General features: G+C 38.0%; 1 protein-coding gene across 1 annotated transcript in view; it reads left to right on the forward strand.

Annotated features, from left to right (window-relative positions):
- Window positions 1-17,361, forward strand: part of MYLK (myosin light chain kinase) — a 193,796-nt gene that overhangs the window by 72,081 nt on the left and 104,354 nt on the right. The window contains exons 4-6 of the mRNA XM_030453933.1: window positions 12,359-12,566; window positions 14,464-14,512; window positions 17,118-17,283. Coding sequence (XP_030309793.1) covers window positions 12,359-12,566; window positions 14,464-14,512; window positions 17,118-17,283 — 423 coding nt within the window. The remainder of the gene's footprint in view (window positions 1-12,358; window positions 12,567-14,463; window positions 14,513-17,117; window positions 17,284-17,361) is intronic.

Below are 17,361 nucleotides of genomic sequence, written 5' to 3' on the forward strand. Positions count from 1 at the left end.
TAGTTTTGAGAGAAAGCACTAGAAAGAAGAGGTGAGCCCACAAAATTTCTCTTGAACTCGGTGTGTGTATAAATATTTATTCTGATCTGTTGGACTAGAAATTTATAGCCTGGTCAATTTATACTTAGTATTTCACTTAGTGCTTTGAGAGTTTTTTCTTTTAAACATTTGCTGCTCAACCCTTTATTATTATTTTTATTTTAAACACAGCAGTTTGTATATGCTACTCTGAATTCTCTCAGAACAGCTAAGCCCAGCTAAACTAAGCTAAGCTAAACTAAGATAACTAAGCTAAACTGTTATAAATAGTATATGTTTGAAGCCTGGAAACCTTATAGATTTTGCAGATTAATCCTATAGATTATAGGATAAAAACAACAGTAACTGTCATTAGTGAGGAGAAGATGTCTTATCTATGGAGAATTTAATTACTTAGTGCATAGCAGTAAGGTGCACATAAGAGAATAAACAAAGCTGTAAGAAATACTAGATGTTCAGCCTATCTAATATAGCCATAGCTTCACACTCCTAACATGGCATTTTTAAACCTCTTTATAATCACATCAGTTCTCCTTTTTATTAAAATTTGGAACACATGGCATTTCATGCCCAGTGTGCTTGGCTGCCCTTCCAAGTAGCACAAATAACGAAGCACTGCACAGGACCGAGGGTTTTTAGAGCCTACCCAGAGCACTGCCTGTGCCAGCAGCATTTGTCACTACCAGCAAACAGACTTTAGATGCACACACAGCTATGCACTCACATCAATAAAGTGTGGGCATGTACAGTCAGAGCTTTTGTTACCACCTTACATTCCAGATGTGGATTGTTGTCCTTACTTATGAATGTTGTCTCTCCAAACATTTTTTTCCAGTATCTGTGTATTTTGAGCACAAAAAGCAAGCACGTATTGTGTTTTTTCATTAATAATTTCCAGAGTAGAACATGTGGAAAACATGATCATGTAAATTTATAGAGACTTCTTGCCTGTTGATCATGTGTACTGACACTGAATTCCTAGGAACAGTATCCCCAAGCTATGAAAGTAGGAAGCTCTTTTGGTCAGCAGCGTAGCTCCTACAATAAGATAGGGCCACTGGTATCCTGTGATGTATAAATAAATTTGCATCTTAGTAAGTAAAAAATTTTGCATTGGTAAATAATAATAAAAAAAATCTTCTAGAAATAATATGGAACTGAAAAATTATTTTTTGCAAGTGTAAGTAGTTATTTATGATCATATTTACAGTGAAACAGTGCATTGTAAACTTTAAGAAGTGACTGACAGTTCAAACACCAAATGCTATTGTTCTGAAGGGATCCTCTCTCTGAAAATTATTGATGCTGTTTAGTTTTGGTTATTTTGTGTGTGTGCTATCAACAGAAATTTTTGTCCTGATGATGTCCCAGTCTCAAGCTGGGGTTAAGAGTGTCTGGATCCTATGATCAAGTCTGTGAGATAAAACAGTGAAGGATTTACAGATTTCCTTCTAAGTGGAGACATATGCACATTTTGTTAATGACTGGGTGAAACACAGTGAATTTCACCCTGTACTTGTCAGCAGGCTTCCTAGTGTTTGTGCTTGCTCTGAACAATCTTTATCTACCTTTCTCAATTTTTAATGCATGAAAGAATAACAACTGAGTAAAAATCTTTGTCAGGCATTAAAAGCTAAGCTTTTTGTGGTGGGAAGAGGGAAGACATTGCTCAACAATTTATTTTTATTATGTTAAACTTTTTTTTGAACACATTTACATTCTTACTGAATCATCCTACATGACCCATAGCCTCACACCCAGATCAGCTATGTTTTTGCATTTTTTTGCATTTCAGACTTTTGAAACTACCCAGCTTCTCATAAAATGTAGCACTTTTAAAGGCCTTAACACCAGTTAAGTCAATGGAAAGAAATCTTCCTCTTTGCAAATTTTTTCTTTTTTAAGGAGAGACTCCGAAGCAGAGAAAAAATTCATTAAAATTGGTGAGAGTTTCAGCCAAGAGAGGGCTGTAAAGTTTATCTTCCTTGTTTGTTGAGAGCTCCTGTGCCTTGCCCTTGCCTTTGAACTCTTTTTGGCCCATTCTATGGACCCTTCCGTTCTGCAGAGCTGTATGATGACATTGAAGTTACTGAGAGTTAGCAGAGTTGTATTTTAATAAATATCTCACATCTCTTATGGTGGGGAGTCAACAGTCTCTCATCTGTAAAACTGTTTTGCATGCTTCTCATTTTGCTGCCAAGACTCTGGACCTGTTCTGTCTGGACTGATTTTCCTGTTACTCAATACTGCTCATGTTGATACCTGCCCAAAGGCCAATGTGATGTTAATGGCTTCAGGGATTATTCAAGGTGAGAAAAGCAGCTGCCCCTCTGTCTGGCAACTTCAGTCCTTAAATTGATTGATGCAATAGCAAATTTGTTGGCAAGGAGGAAACACAGTCAGACTATTTGTTCTAATAGTAAATATGGAAGACTGATTTCCTTGTAGTGTCAGTTTTTCAGGTCTCTAAGTGTCTCCATGTCTCAGATCCTCAGCTCTGAAGACAGTGATGCTTTCCCACATGACAACTGTCTTTTTTGGAACTGAAACTGTCTTCAGTTCATAAATAACTCATTATCTTGCACAAAATAACCCATTATTCTGCACACTTGTCCTTCGACAGAGTGTGAGAATTTCACCACTTTGCCCAGTCCTCTTTGTGTGCCAGGTTAACACTTAAAATGTGTAACTACAAGGAAGTAGAAGGAAGCCAGGATAGCATCTGAGTAGCAATGGGGTAAAAGCTCCCTTCTGGACTTTATCCAGGGCTTATGGCATCTGACTGCTTTTGAATTGCCAACCTTGAGAAACTTTTTTCAAAAAAGAGAATAAATCGACAGTGATTAAATATAAACCTAATACTAAAGATGGATAGAGGTCCTTTCTACTTATAAGCCCGTTTTGAGTTTGGACAACTTGCATTTACAGGAAAATAAGGTCCAGGTGAGCTACATGGGTGGTTTGCATAAAACTCTTCTTATGTATGTCATGGCTACAGGTCAGCTGGCTACAGTTTGGAGAAAGTAAAAAGGCAGATGTTGCTGTTGCTAGAGTGATTTATTAAAGCTCCATCAAAAAAACACTGCAACACCTGTGTGGAAATGCCCCCATTAGTGTAACAGAGATTTACAAGCTCTGATTCACTTGTTGATTGACATTGCAGCTGGACCGAAATGTTCCTCTGTACAGCATGTTCCCTCCAGGTCCACTATACTGGAAGGTGTGGAACTCACCTTAAATTTTCTGTATTTCTCCTGGTTATTCTGGGTTTCTCTGATAAAAATGTGTTTCTTTTTAAATGCAATAAATTTGAACTTAATCCTTAAATGAAATAAAATCTAATTCAGGAAAAGCATCTATGCATGTGAATAATTCCAAAGCATGTAAATAGGACTTAAGCATTTTCTTAAGAGCTGAATTAATTGGAGTTGGTGAAAGCAGTCATTAAATAAACTCAAAGGAGCGTGACACTCAGTACTATTCTCAAATGCTACTTGAGACCTTAGAAACAATTTTGGGCAAATGGACTTACAGATGTTATGGTACCTGAGAAAGCAATGCTTAAGTCGAACAGCTATATTCTGGTTACTGAGCATGAAGCCAGTACTCCATACACATCTAGGAATTCTCCACATTGAATTTCAGAAAGAAATGTGATTAAAGGCAGCAGATTGATCTGCAGCTGTTGTCTGCCTTTCAGATAGTAGACTATGTCTTCCATGGATAGGTCATAAATTCCTCCCTGCTGGGAGCACCATAAATGCCATTTCCCCTAAACAAGTGTGGTAGTATGTGTAGTGTTCAGTGTCTTTGCAATCTGCAAACAGGGGTAAAATACTGGGATAACAAAATTTGCAGATACTGCAGAAATACTTTAAACAGTCAAAATAGAATTGTTGGGGTGCTGTCTATAAAAGGATCTCATTCTTTCCAGTACCTGGACTATAAAACCTCAAATGACATTTGATAAGTATAAAGTAAAAAATAAAATATACCCGTTTCAATTTTTATTATCTATTAGTATTCTAAAGAGATCTGGGCCTGAACAACTCTCTGACTCATGGTAGAAAAAATAGCAAACAATATTAAAAAAATCTGAGAAGGAAAAACCCTCCAACAGTCTGCTGCATCAATCTAGAAATCTGTGTGTTCCCACATTTTGAATGGTACATGCTGCTCTGATCTGTCCTTATCTCAGACTGAAAAAGTCAGAAAAATTGACAAGGATTACTGTGGGTATTTTATGGCTTCTAGTACAAGCACAGATTGAAAACCAAGTGTTCTTCAGTTTGAACAATACAGAAGACAAGTTTTTAAACAAGTTTATAGAATTATAATTGATGTAGAAGTGAATAAAGAATGTTTATTTGCTATTCTGCGAAACAGAAAAAAAAAAAAAAAAAGAAAGCCATAGTAAAATGTAAAATGTCAAAAAACAAGGTTAAAACACAGTGCCTTGCATGTAGTCTGGGAGGCCTCCTAAGCCTACCCTACCTAAAGTACTAAGGTACTGTAGTTACTGTACTTGTTTGGGCTCTAGAGTGTTACTTCTGGATGTTCTCTAAATCCCCACCATATGCATGAAGTACATCTGGTTTCATGACCATCTTCTAACTTGATATTTTCAGATGAAAAATCCAAACCAGATTTATTTGCATCATTTCTGTAATACTTCATGGAAATGTATGGTCCATAGTGTTACCTTTACAAAGCAGCTTGCTGCTTTTCATTAATTCTCCAGTGCATAACTGTTTTGGGCACCTTTACTTCCTTGAAACATCTTTTGCCCATGACTGCCATAATGGCTGTGTTTGCACATTTTCTGTGTGCATGTTGCTTTATGGTTTTCAGGTGGATGATTTCTTCTTAGGTACCTGAATTCCTACTTGGGTAATTAGGAATTGGGAAGTGTGCTAGTAGTTCACTAGACCTAGTTATGTATATTTCTTCTAGAAAGAGCTAAACTACACACTACACTAAGCAGTGTGCAGGTAATGCCAGCACTGGTTCATGATCTGAGTGGAAAGCAAGCCTCCAGTCAAATGGAGCATTGAGAGCTAATGAAGCAAAATCTAATTGAGTTTTCATCAGAGCTAAAGAATTTTTTGTAAGGTAAACTTGGACTTTTTGCTACGAAATTCTGGAGTGTTGATACTGGTGAAAGGGGGGGAAACATGCACAGAAGCATGGCAGAAAGTTGTTCTTCCACATGATTAGATCATTACAGACCTTCTAGGATGAATGGACTTTTTGACAGGCTCCTGCAGAAACCTTTGTACATTGCCAGACAGCAAACTGAAACTGGATGTGAAATGGTCTCTTATGTGAAAATTGAGAGAATCCTTTCACTCTTTATTTATTCCCTAGCTTTTGTCACACCCGAGTTCTGTTATTTGATCCAGAATCTATAATCTGAACTTGGTCCAAGCAGGTTTATGGTATTGGGGGGTTTTAGTCGCCTATGAAAAATGAACTAAATAACTGGCTTTCATTCATATCCACATAGCTGGATTCAGCAGTCAAAATGAGTTGGATGTTTTGTTTTGCAAGTCAGCAGTCTGATTGAAGGTCTGTGTTGTCATTTTTCTCTTCCACATCATTTGAGAGAAAAAACAGGTAATGGCACACACCAGTTGTGAAGACTTAGGTCTTCAGGTTGTGTTCCAGTTAAGGTTACAGCCAGATAACTAATGTATAAGGGTATGTGCATGTGGAACAAGAAACCTTAATACCAGATGTAGTGTACCAGAGTCCAGCACTTAAATAAAAACATACCCAAGGTTTACAGAAATACCATTATTGTTTCTTGTATGTGCAACAGGTAATGCTTTGAAGTGAGCTCTGTTTAGTACTAGTCTGTTTTCTGGTTTTGCTTTAAATGAGGCAATTTTAGACTCTAGACTGCTCTGTAGAAGGAGTAGGTTATTTGCTTTGTTTGCAAGGTCATAGCTAAGTCTCCAAAATATTTAATATTTTCTTGCTTAACCTTTCCAGGCAAGTTCTCTGTTTTAGAAGCAAGCTTTTAAAATGGATAAACTATTCTTGAAATATGGTTTGTGTGTGTTTAAAGCCTCAGAAGGAGCTTAGCAATGTATCATGTCCGCTTTTCTTTATCAAGAACATCTGCTGTTCTCTCCTTAAAGCAAATGGCAGCTTGAGCCTGGCAGAAGCTTTGTTACAAGGCTTACAGAAGAGCTGCTCTGTTCAGAACCATGTTTCTCACCTGCAATAACAAAAAACCCCAAAACTAAATATAAAATTATACCACCGACTGGGGGTGGTGGTGGTTATATTGGTGATGTTCATGTTGTAGTCTCCACAGTTTTGTAGTACTTTTTGCCCAAGGCTGACATTAAGAATTCACATCAGCATGAACTCTTACAAGAAGTGACTTTTTTCTTGTTAGAGAACACAGCTCTGTCCACATGGACAGAACATATGTTAGCAGTGAACCCAATTCTTAGCTTCTTCTGCTAAGTTTCCTCCCAAGTACTTCATTCCCCTCACAAGCCTTTTGTTGAAGGTCCAGATCTCTTGTCTCTTCATTCAAGGAAAATACTAGGACACTGGCTAGAGTCTGATGACTATGCAAAACACCTCTTTTTTTGTAGGACCTAGGATGAGCCACATCCTCAAATCAGCTGTCACTCTCTGGACTGAATCTCTTGGGGCTGCATGAGAGCTTTCAACCGTATGACCTTCAGATGAGCCCATCTAATAGATAACTTGCAATAAAGTGAATAGTATTCCATTTTTGCTGATACCTAGACATTGGAAGAAGAGGTACACTGTTTCTACCAGATTTCAAGTGTAAGTGCTATATGTTGTTTTTTCCTATATCTTCAAGTCTTAGAGTATAATTACACTTACAAATTTCTTGTGCTACTTAATAGCATTTCTTCTGCTGCTTTCTTGATACAATCTGATGGATTAATACTCTAAGTTTTGCAAAAGGTGCAAGCAGTTTGTGCCCTGCTAGTAGTGACTATTTGCTAAGACCAGTCCCTACATATTTTTTGTGTTGGACTTCTGTTTACAGGCAGCAGAACAAAGATCAAAGTTTGTCAGATATTCTGAATGCTTTTCCACATCTCCCTTGATGTCTACTCCTGGTGTGACTTCTAATGATCCACCCAAAGAGCACACTTTGGACTTCAGTGAAAACATCTGGGAAATATAATTGAGACTGTCTTCTTTTTATCTTTTTGTAACTTCTGATCTCTGTGGCCTTTTCTGTGATGTAAGTTCCAGAACTGACATGTTTCTGGCTGAAGGTGGGCAGGCATGGAAATGAAGATAGGCTACAAACCCTTCTCAAAAACTTACTGTACTCTCTGGTATCCTTATGTTAAGATAGGCAGGCAAATAATCAAAACACCTGCTGGTCTTCTAAAGGAGGCCACTGCTGTCAGACATCACCTGCCAACCCACTGGCTCACTTATCTCAAAAGACTATTGCTTGTGGGAAGCAGTTTTTTCTCTTCTACTTTGCAGGTACCTTTATGCATTAGATATAATTTTTCATTACTGCCATTCTTCTTGTAAGACTTGTTACCCAGGTCACACAAACCTCATTAAAATGTTCTTGGTTTTTTATATTTTCAGACTCTATAATGGAACTGTAAACGTTTTAGCTACACTAGTAACCCTCAGCAGTTTTAATAAGTCATGTTTCTTTGTTGCATGGAATGACATGCAGACTAAGAACATCACTTTTAGTAGCTTCAAGGGCTGGATATCCCTGAAAGTCTCAAGACAAGTGGAAAAGTCTGTTTTTGCATAATGCTTTATCAGTGCATGTGTTAGTTAAAACAACAAATATTTCCATACGTTTTCTCTAAGTACTATATTCTGTATTTTTTCTGTCTTAAATATAAACAGGCAGTTATGATACCAGATTCTTCTCACTGAGAACAAGGTATCAAAAAGCAATGTCGCATGCAGGAGCAGCAAAACCTGCTTATTTTAAGGTGTTAAATGGTACCCACCATGTTCTGCTATTTTTAATAGTCTACAAAGGCGATAAACTTCCTCAAAAAGCAGCAAGGTGTGCAAACTTGGCTGAAGGATGCATTTTAAATTGCATGTGAATTATAAATATGTTGAATAGAGAATTTTTATGTCTATAAAATGTAAATTCAATGTCAATTTCCCTTAAATAGATTAACAACCCAAATGCAACTGATTCTTTTATTCAGTTATTGAATACTTAACATACATGGGTCTTAATTCTGGATTTTGTGGAATATAGGCAAAGGTAGTCTGCAGAAATAGCAGCACAACTGAATGTCATGTGCCAACAGAATCTGGATGTTTTAAATATCTGACTTCATGGGGGAAGGACTGTCTCTTGAGTTGAGTTTCAGTCAATGCAATTCATATAGCAGAACACAAAATCATCTCTACAAGGGGAGCTATTTTGAAGAGTGACTTTTTAACAGCTGTGTTATTGCAAGTCTTAGTACAACTTTCGGTGTGTCTGTCTATGTATGATTCTGTCTGGTGAGATTTTGCAAACCAAAACATCCTTTTGATAGCTGTTTTTCTCCTAATCTCATTGCTTCTGTGTTAATGTGACACTGAGCAGCAATAGGGGACATTTATCTAGTCCTTAACATCCAGCATTGAATTTCTCAGCCAGTGCAGTGAACATAATACTAGAATATCTCATAATATTTGCCATCATTTCCAATAGTTTAATGTGTTTTTGTCCAAATGAGCAAGACTCACACAGTGCACACCCCATCAGTGTTTCAAATGTACTTAAATCCTGGTTTATTGACACTTCTGGGTGACTCTTTGGGTGCAGTATGTTTGTGTTCATCACCTCGCTGGAGCCAGCAAGAGTTATTACAAAGCAGGGCATGACTTTGAAGTTAAAAACATGAGCTAAAAGAATGTATCTCCTTGCACTAAACCATTATGACAACTGTGACACACTTAAGTAGGCAAACCTGTAGTTTTTTTTAAATTGGCATAGTTATGGGTCAAGTCTTAGTGAAATTTTGATGCACTTTTGAGCAAGAAAAAGGGTCACTGAATATATTTGGCATGGGTAGTCACTGAGTATCTTCAGGTTTGTGACACTTGTTACTGGTTTGCACATTTTTTAATAGCACTGTTCTTTAGTTTACAGCTTCATTAGATTTGTTTTATTTTCTTATCCTTATTTCTCTTATTTGTTAATCTAATACCATCCTTTTTCAATAGCCTTCCCCCAGACCTAGATGCAGAACTGAATCTTACCTCTGGAAATTTCACAGGCAACAAGTTCTCTCTCAGTTCTTTCCACTTTCTGTGTTGCTGCATGAAGCAGAAGGACTGTATTACCCCAGCAGACTTCTCCAGTAAGACTCTAAGCAGTTGATGGGTCCAGAAAAAACCTCAAAACTTGTGTTTGTGATAATACAATTATTATTTGATGCTTTGATTTTCAACTTGTTAGTGTTGTAGAGTTGTAGAGCAGGTAAAGAAAAGCTGTAGCCTCACTGGAACTGGCAATACTTACACAGGCCAAGCTGTAAATAAAGGTTATAGGCTTCTGCTGCTGGGCATTAAATAAGCAGATAAATTTCTCATTGGTGTGGATTTATTCAAGGCAGATGTTTTTAGTGAGCTCTGGAAAGGTTAGGGAGGAATATAAAACCTGCTGCAGTTCTGGAACTGATCCATTAGGATCAAAACATAGTAACCAGTGATTTGCTTAAGGGTTCCTGACACTTTTATGGCAAGACCAGCTATTTCAGAGAGGCCTGGCTCAGTTTGAAACACATTCCAAACTCTAACCTGAAATAAATCCTTACAACAGAGAAATTCTGTAAATTTCTGCTTTCTGATCATTTCATTTTTGACAAAAAATTTTGACATTTTTGACAAAAAATGAAATTAAAGAATGTAGAGTTTAAGAAAGGAATAGCTCAGATTTTTGAAAGGAAATGGCATGCTGGTCACCTGTGTTTGTAATTTTCTGTGTGGTGTTTCCTTAGTGTAGAAGTGTGGATAAAAAAAAATATTCCAGACGTATCAAGCATAAAATAAACATACATGGAAGAAATGAAAAAAACTTAATAGAGGCTCATCCATGTGATACCAGAAGGGCATAATGGTCTACCAGAGCTTGAGGGGTCAGATAAATACAGCCGTGTGTGATCCAAGAGGGACTTAAGAATATAGTAAAACAGAAAGAAAAATGGAAGGAAGGTGTTTCCTATTGCTTCAACCCCAGTTGCTCCCTGGGATATGTGATGGAAGCTTAGGAGCTTTGAAGCTTGGTTGAACCAATACATTGAAGAAAACACCAGAAAGAATTATTGAAACTGGAAAAAATAGTAAACATATCAGGTGCAATGTATTTGATGACTTAGGTCAGAATCTCAGCAGTTGTAAACATGTGGCTAAACTAATATTAGAAAAGAGGCTGTGATGTAATGCACTGAAAAGGTGGTTCTGCTTCACACCTATGGAAGTGCTGCTCTCATTTTACTGTACTGTATTACTTGAAGTTGCAGTTTCAAAGCCATTTTGCCTCAAATATTTCAACTTCAGTGAATTCTTAATATCCAGTAAAGCAAAAATAAGAGATAGAAATGCTATTCTAGTATACCCTCTGGGTTTGGGCAAATCAGTTAATCTCTCTGTAGGTTTCTTAATCTAAAATTAAAAATAGGTGGGATGGCATTGACAAGTTCATAGTAAGAAACAGTTCTGTGGTTCAAAGTTTCTGTAGCAGTAAGCACATTATCAACTAATGAGTTACACTGCTGTAAAAAACTCATATTGATGCTTTACAATTCCCTTTTTCTTAACATGAGATATTCTTAGAAAGATACTCCTAGGAGCTTGTCTTCTGAAAAAGCACTAGAGTAGTGCTGGAGCAGTGTAGTGGGAGCTCTGTTTTTGAGGCAGCACAAGAAAGAAAAGACATTGCTGCAAGGAGCTTTAGAAAGATGCTGTGGTATGTTTCAACAGCAAGTGACTCCCCATTGTGGAGGATCCCACAAGGTATTCTTCACAGAACATGGCTCTTACTTAGGTAAAGATAGACTCAAAAAGAATTTGAGAATTTTGTACCAGGAGTGGAAAGTTTCTCCAGCTTATTCAGCATATTCATGCTTTTGGCAAACATTCATGTCCTCTCTCTCTCTGTATATATATAATATAGTGCCAAGAAGAAGGGGTCACCACCACATCACCAGCAACATTAATTTGTCTGAACTTATACCCAAGAAATTAAGGGAAAAACTTCTGACAGCTGTATGTTAAGCTCCAACAGATGAGAAACCCAGCTGGAATGAGGTGGGGCTGGATTAATAATGAAAGGTTTTGAAAGAAGAGAACGTAGGAATAGATCAGGTTGGTTGGCTAAAGATTGTAATTTGCCAAGTAAGTGCTGTGCAATCAGAAGAAAGCAGACCTGAAACGTGGATTGGAAACTGAGTGAAAAATGATGGGAGGAATTTGTGCAAGCCACAGCCCAGACTTCTTCAAATCACGACAGATCATCAATATTTTGCCCACCTGGAGGTTGAAAGGACTTCCTGTTCTGTTGCCAAGATTTTATATAGTTCAAAATGCAACATTACTCCTTTCCTAGTGAGCCAACACAGCCACAACTATCACTCATCCCAGTTGATCCACCTAGTTATTTCATGGCATGTAGGCAAAGAATCAGAGTCAGAAGAGAGTGGGGAAACAGGAAAGAAGGGGGAGATACTGTAATCAGGAGTTGTTAGGCTGACTGGAGAAGTGTGCTAGCATTTAACACTTACTTAAAGCAGCCTTCAAAGACAATAACCCTTAAAGACACATCCTCAAATTACAACTCTTTATATTAAAGGCAAAAGTTGTTATGAATCTACATTTCTTGCCTCTTCATTGTAAGAAGCTACTGTTTCTCAACACATTTGAACACTAGATGGATCCATGGAATATATACCTAGTCCTTGGCAACCATGCTAGAAATTTTTGGTCTAGATACCTTGCAGTCTTGCATACTTAGTTTTGCAGCACTACTGCCCTGAAGTCCCTGAGCAATGGGGACCCATGCATTTTGTTGGCGCCATCAGTGTACTTGTGCAGGTAAGCCTGTACCTTTTCTGTGTGTGGGTATCTATCTGCCTGACTAGTCTTATGATGTTAAGTTTGACTTATCCAAGAATTTTTTCATTTCATTACGTTCTGCCATTTGGCTTGCAAAGAGTATATGTTTAACAGGTCCTGTCTCAAGAACTTTCCACTGCGTTGCTAAATGTTCAACATTTCTTTCTAATAGCATCATCTCTTATGTTTGCTTTCTCTCTCCACTCTCACATCTCTGCAGGTCAGAGGCTACCCGGAGCCTCAGATCACTTGGTACAGAAATGGGCACCCTGTCCCAGAGGGAGACCATTATGTTGTGGACTGCAGCATTCGGGGGATGTTCAGCTTGGTAATCAAAAGTGTACAGGAAGGTGATGGTGGAAAATACACCTGTGAGGCCACAAATGATGGTGGGGTTCGTCAGGTGACTGTGGAACTGACAGTGGAAGGTAAGAGGACACTGCTAGGTAAGAGGATGCTGTTGTTGCAATGAATATAGAGTTTAATTAAATGAACAAGCTTTGTTAAACTGTCTGGTTAAAATCACAAGTGTATGCACATGTTTTCTTGCCAGTGCAAGACTAAGATTCATTAATTGCATTTCACAGTTTAAGACATTTTGTAGGGAACTACAAGGCTATAGCTGGATAAAGTGTGTTCATTTTCAGATGTGTTTGATGATGCCCAGGTAGTAAAAGACCAAGCTTTAAAGACTTTGCCAAATCTCTGTAATTTTCCTGGAAACCATAACTCAGGACAGAAAAAAAAGACTGGAAGGTTAACATTTTCTCTCAGACAGTAAAAACCGTGGCAACTTTGTTTGTTTCACATCCTGTCAGATAGGCAAGTGAGACAGTGGGTTTCTGGAGTTCTCCATGCATGCTTCCATTTGCTAAGCTGAGCGCCTGGTTGTTACTGCATGCTTAATGTTACATGGGAAACAGCCAAGATCAAACCCAGGAATTTTTAAGACAACATCTGCATATTAGATAGTTGCAAAATGCCAATTTTAAAATGTGAAGAGTGACACAAATTCAGGGAAGGATGGAAATCAATCATACTCTTTACAATTTTGTCATGCCAGACATCTGCTAAATATCAAAGATCCTCAGGTCACAATTTTGTGTTGAATTCTTGAAGCAAATCAAAAATCCACAGCAGTCTTAGAACTATCAGCATTTGGTTTTATTCAGAATCAAAATTGCTATTGTATATCCTCAGTGTACATACTGAAATGTGTGCACACCTGCCATGGTTGTTACTGCCTTCTGTTGTGAGAAAAACATGAAAAATCTTGGTTTTCCCCTAGTTTTTAACGGTGGGACTTCTATGAGTGATAACTTGCAGGGGACAGAGGATCTTTTAAAGCTGTTTCTATGTCAGTTTTTCTAACCTGGTGTTTGCTGCAGTTTAAAAGCAACTTCATGGCAGCACCCAGACTGAATTTCTCAGAGTTTATGAATGACATGGTCTTTGTTCTAAAAATCCCTCTATGCATCAAAATAGTAAAGTGCACATTTTTTTCTTCTCAGCTAAGATATGTGTGTAGGGCTGACTGCTACTGGGAAAAATGAGTGACTGAAACACAGTCTAGTCTTTCTGCCCTGCATGGCTGTACTGACAGTAAAGCAGATTTTTACAAGGCTCTAAAACAATTATTTTTTTTTTACCATGACCATCAGAGCTGTCTGTTCCATTTTTCCACTCTGGATCTACCCCAGGTCCCTTACCCTTTTTCCATGTGCCAAGGCTCCCAGCAGTGCTGTGTGCAGCAGATGGCGCTGAGCTTACACAGCTTGGTCTGCCTTTCCTGTTGCTCACACCAAGCCTGATGAGCTACAAGAATCATTTTACAGAAAAAGTCTGGGCTAGGACAGGACTCAAAACCAAAAACTACAAATAAAAAAGACAATTAGTAAAGTAAGACCTCTCGCAGAGTCCAAAATTGTGGGGCTTTTTTGGGTTGTTTTATTGGTGGTTTTTGTTTGTTTGTTTGTATTGTTGCTGGTTTTTTGGTTTGGTTTGTTGTGGGTTTTTTTTGGCCTTAGCTGGAATTAATGCTCCACTGTGGAAATTAAACAGTGCTTCATTCACTTGATTAAAAATGTTTTTGCATTAATAATGTGTTACTATTGAGGCCTGGGGTTATATGGTAACTCCACTAAAACTTGTTTTTGAAATTGAAGATCCTGACTTTGGACTACAAATGATGTAACCTGACACTGCAGGTATTGCTTTATGTTTGAGAAGTGGAGAAATGCATAACTTACATGATCTTTAGTACCTGTGATTCCCAATGGTCTCAAAAAACTTCTTAATTGTTGTCTTTCTGTCTTGTATTTGCAGGGAACTCCTTGAAGAAATACAGCCTTCCAGCCAGTGCCAAAACCCCTGGGTAAGAAGTCCATTGGCTTTGATGTTGCTTATCATCACTTAAATTCTTTTTTGTAGGAAAACAAACAATTAAAAATACTCTTTCTAAAGAATAACCATGACTCATCATTTTAAGTGCCTCTTCCATTTTGTCTTTAGCTTTGATCCACTTTAAGGATCTGTCAAAAAGTGTTGCATTCTTATCCAGATCATAGTAATTCCTCATTAGAAACACATTCCCAGGGCTTCTCACCTGTGGAAAAATCAAGAGGTAATGGAGGAGAGCAAATCTGGTGGCTAATGACTCGGTTCCGAACATCATTGCACTGGAATAAAGTAACTGCTTGGCATGATTTCTCACACTTTTGAGATGAGGATAACAAGAATGGCTGGGCTCTTAGAGCCAGTGCAGTGCCAGCTACAGCAACATCTGAGAAGAAACACTGACATTTGTGAACTCCAATGCTTTAACTCCAAATCTCCATTCATCCCAAGCAGAATATTTACAATGAGAGCAGCTATGTTAGTAAAATGGTTGAGGCTGTCCGTAGCCTTGATACAGCTACTGCTTCCTTATAGTGACAGGGATTAATCTGGCTGAAACCAGAACATTCTGCTGGTATCTGAACTACTGTACCCCCCTCTGCTGCCATATTGCACCTTATGGTCTCTGCTCTCTGGGAATCAGAAATCTGTCCCCATATCTTCCATGACATGACAGCCTCCTTACAAAGCCAGAGCAAATATCAATTTAGGAGTCATTAGTAAGAAATAAAAGCAACTGGAGTCAGCATTCTCTCATATATAAGCATTTTCAAGCAACACAGTTGGTGAACTGCAGTCTTGAAGAAAGAATTGTTCCTGTCTGGAGTAGCTGTTAGCAAAAATGGGTTGATGGGATGAGCTATGCTGGCACACAGAAGAGTCTTCTTACTGTAATTTATTTCCTGCACGTCAGTAAGCATGGGTTTTTTATCCATTTGGACTTTCCAAAATACTATCCTAATCCATTGCACTGCACAGAGGTAGAGTGAGTCCTCATCTTTCATTTTCCCTTTTTACTCCTGTGCAGTGTTAGTGATTTTATAGTATGCTTATGCCTTACATAAACATGGAGGAGGGAAGACAAAAAACCCTACTCTTTTAGTATACATAAATTTAGTATATTTAGAAATACACATTTCAGTTTGTGTATATCTAGGAAACAGCCATAAAGCTAAAGGCTTGCTAGTAGTTAATTTTCTTTTAGTGCCTTAATATATGTGTATAGACACATAAATATAGAAACACCACCTGAGTCACTAGAAGACTTCTTTAGTACACATTTGTGTTCTTTTTTAGTAGCATAGTGAAAATGACATTAAAAGCTATTAGATATTATATGATATTGTTTTCTGTTTTAACATATTACAGTTACCCTTCTCTCCCAAGACTTTTTGCTGCTCCCTCTTGTCCATGTAAATCCTTCATTATGGTATCATCTCTTACTTAGAAACCTCGAGCTGCCTGTATGGCAACCACCATGTCTTGGCGGCACCATGGGCTAAGGAGATGCAGTCTCTGTTAGTATCTGCCACCTGGTAGAAATGGTGAGAGACTGACACATCTTACTTGCATGTGGTAAAAGGCCATATGGAAAAGAAGGCCTTGAAAATAGTGCAGTTTACTGCAATTTAAAGGTTAAAAAAATAAAAAAATCACCATCTGCCATCTGCTAGTGTGTTTCTTTGTTGTACCAGGGCTTAAGAGCAAAGAGTGTGAGTGTTGCTTTTGATATTAACAGATCTGAAGTTGCACCTGTTTTGTGGGGGTTTTGGGTGTTGTGGTTTGGTTGGTTTTTGTGGTTTGTTTTTTTTTATAATACTGCTTGATGTTTTATGGCTTTGAAACTGTGGGGTTTGAACTGCAGTTCTTGATGTCATTCTAGTTTCATTTCACATGTTGTTTTCCAGCTGTGCCACCCATGTAAGAAGAGCTGGGCATTTACACTAAACAAACATTTACCCAGGATGGGTATACTTTGGTTTTGTGCCTTTTTCATCTTTGCTTTTTAAACATGTGAATGAGATTTCAAGGCACAAAATCTTCCCAAACAGAAAATCTTTACCAGGAAGTGTCAGAAATATTACAGAAAGCAAACTGCTGGCTCATAGATTAGAGATTACTGTGTCATTGCACTCAGTCTCAAAACAAATGACATGATGAAGAACTGTGAGGAGGGAACAAATATGCACAAATAATCTATTAGGGGGCAACTAAGAAACAGAAAATGAGAAAAACTAAATGCATGCAGTGTTTCCTGCCATTTGATTTGCCCAGCTCTGCTTATAAGTGAAGGAAATTGTCCCCAAGATCTGTTACATGAGTTATGTGTATGCTGGATGATGGTGTTGGTAGTAGCATCATGCTATGCAGTTGCATGAGAAGTCAAGAACAGTCATGACCAGCTTCTCCATTTCTTCTATTGGCTGAAAAATATGTTGTGTAGCTACAGTCTTGCTTACCACAACTGTTCATCCTTGTTGGCAGATCACTGGTCTAAAACACTTCCTGAAGTATGCTCTAACCATAACAGCTTGCAGTTCCTTGGTAAAACCTTCTGTAAAACCTGCCAATTGCCTTTCCAGGGGAAGACTTAGTGTTCCATCTGTGGAGCACAGACCAAGTATCTGGGGAGAAAGTCCACCCAAGTTTGCTACAAAACCAAATAGAGTTGTCGTGCGTGAAGGACAAACAGGGAAATTCTCGTGTAAAATAACGGGACGACCTCAACCTCAAGTGACTTGGTTTAAGGTATGCATTCCCAAGAAATTAATGTTTTCTTTCTCTTCTGAAATTTGGTGACTTGAAATTATAAAATGCATTAGCCAC

Source organism: Calypte anna, chromosome 7, assembly GCF_003957555.1.
Source record: "Calypte anna isolate BGI_N300 chromosome 7, bCalAnn1_v1.p, whole genome shotgun sequence".
Classification (NCBI taxonomy): Eukaryota; Metazoa; Chordata; class Aves; order Apodiformes; family Trochilidae; genus Calypte; species Calypte anna.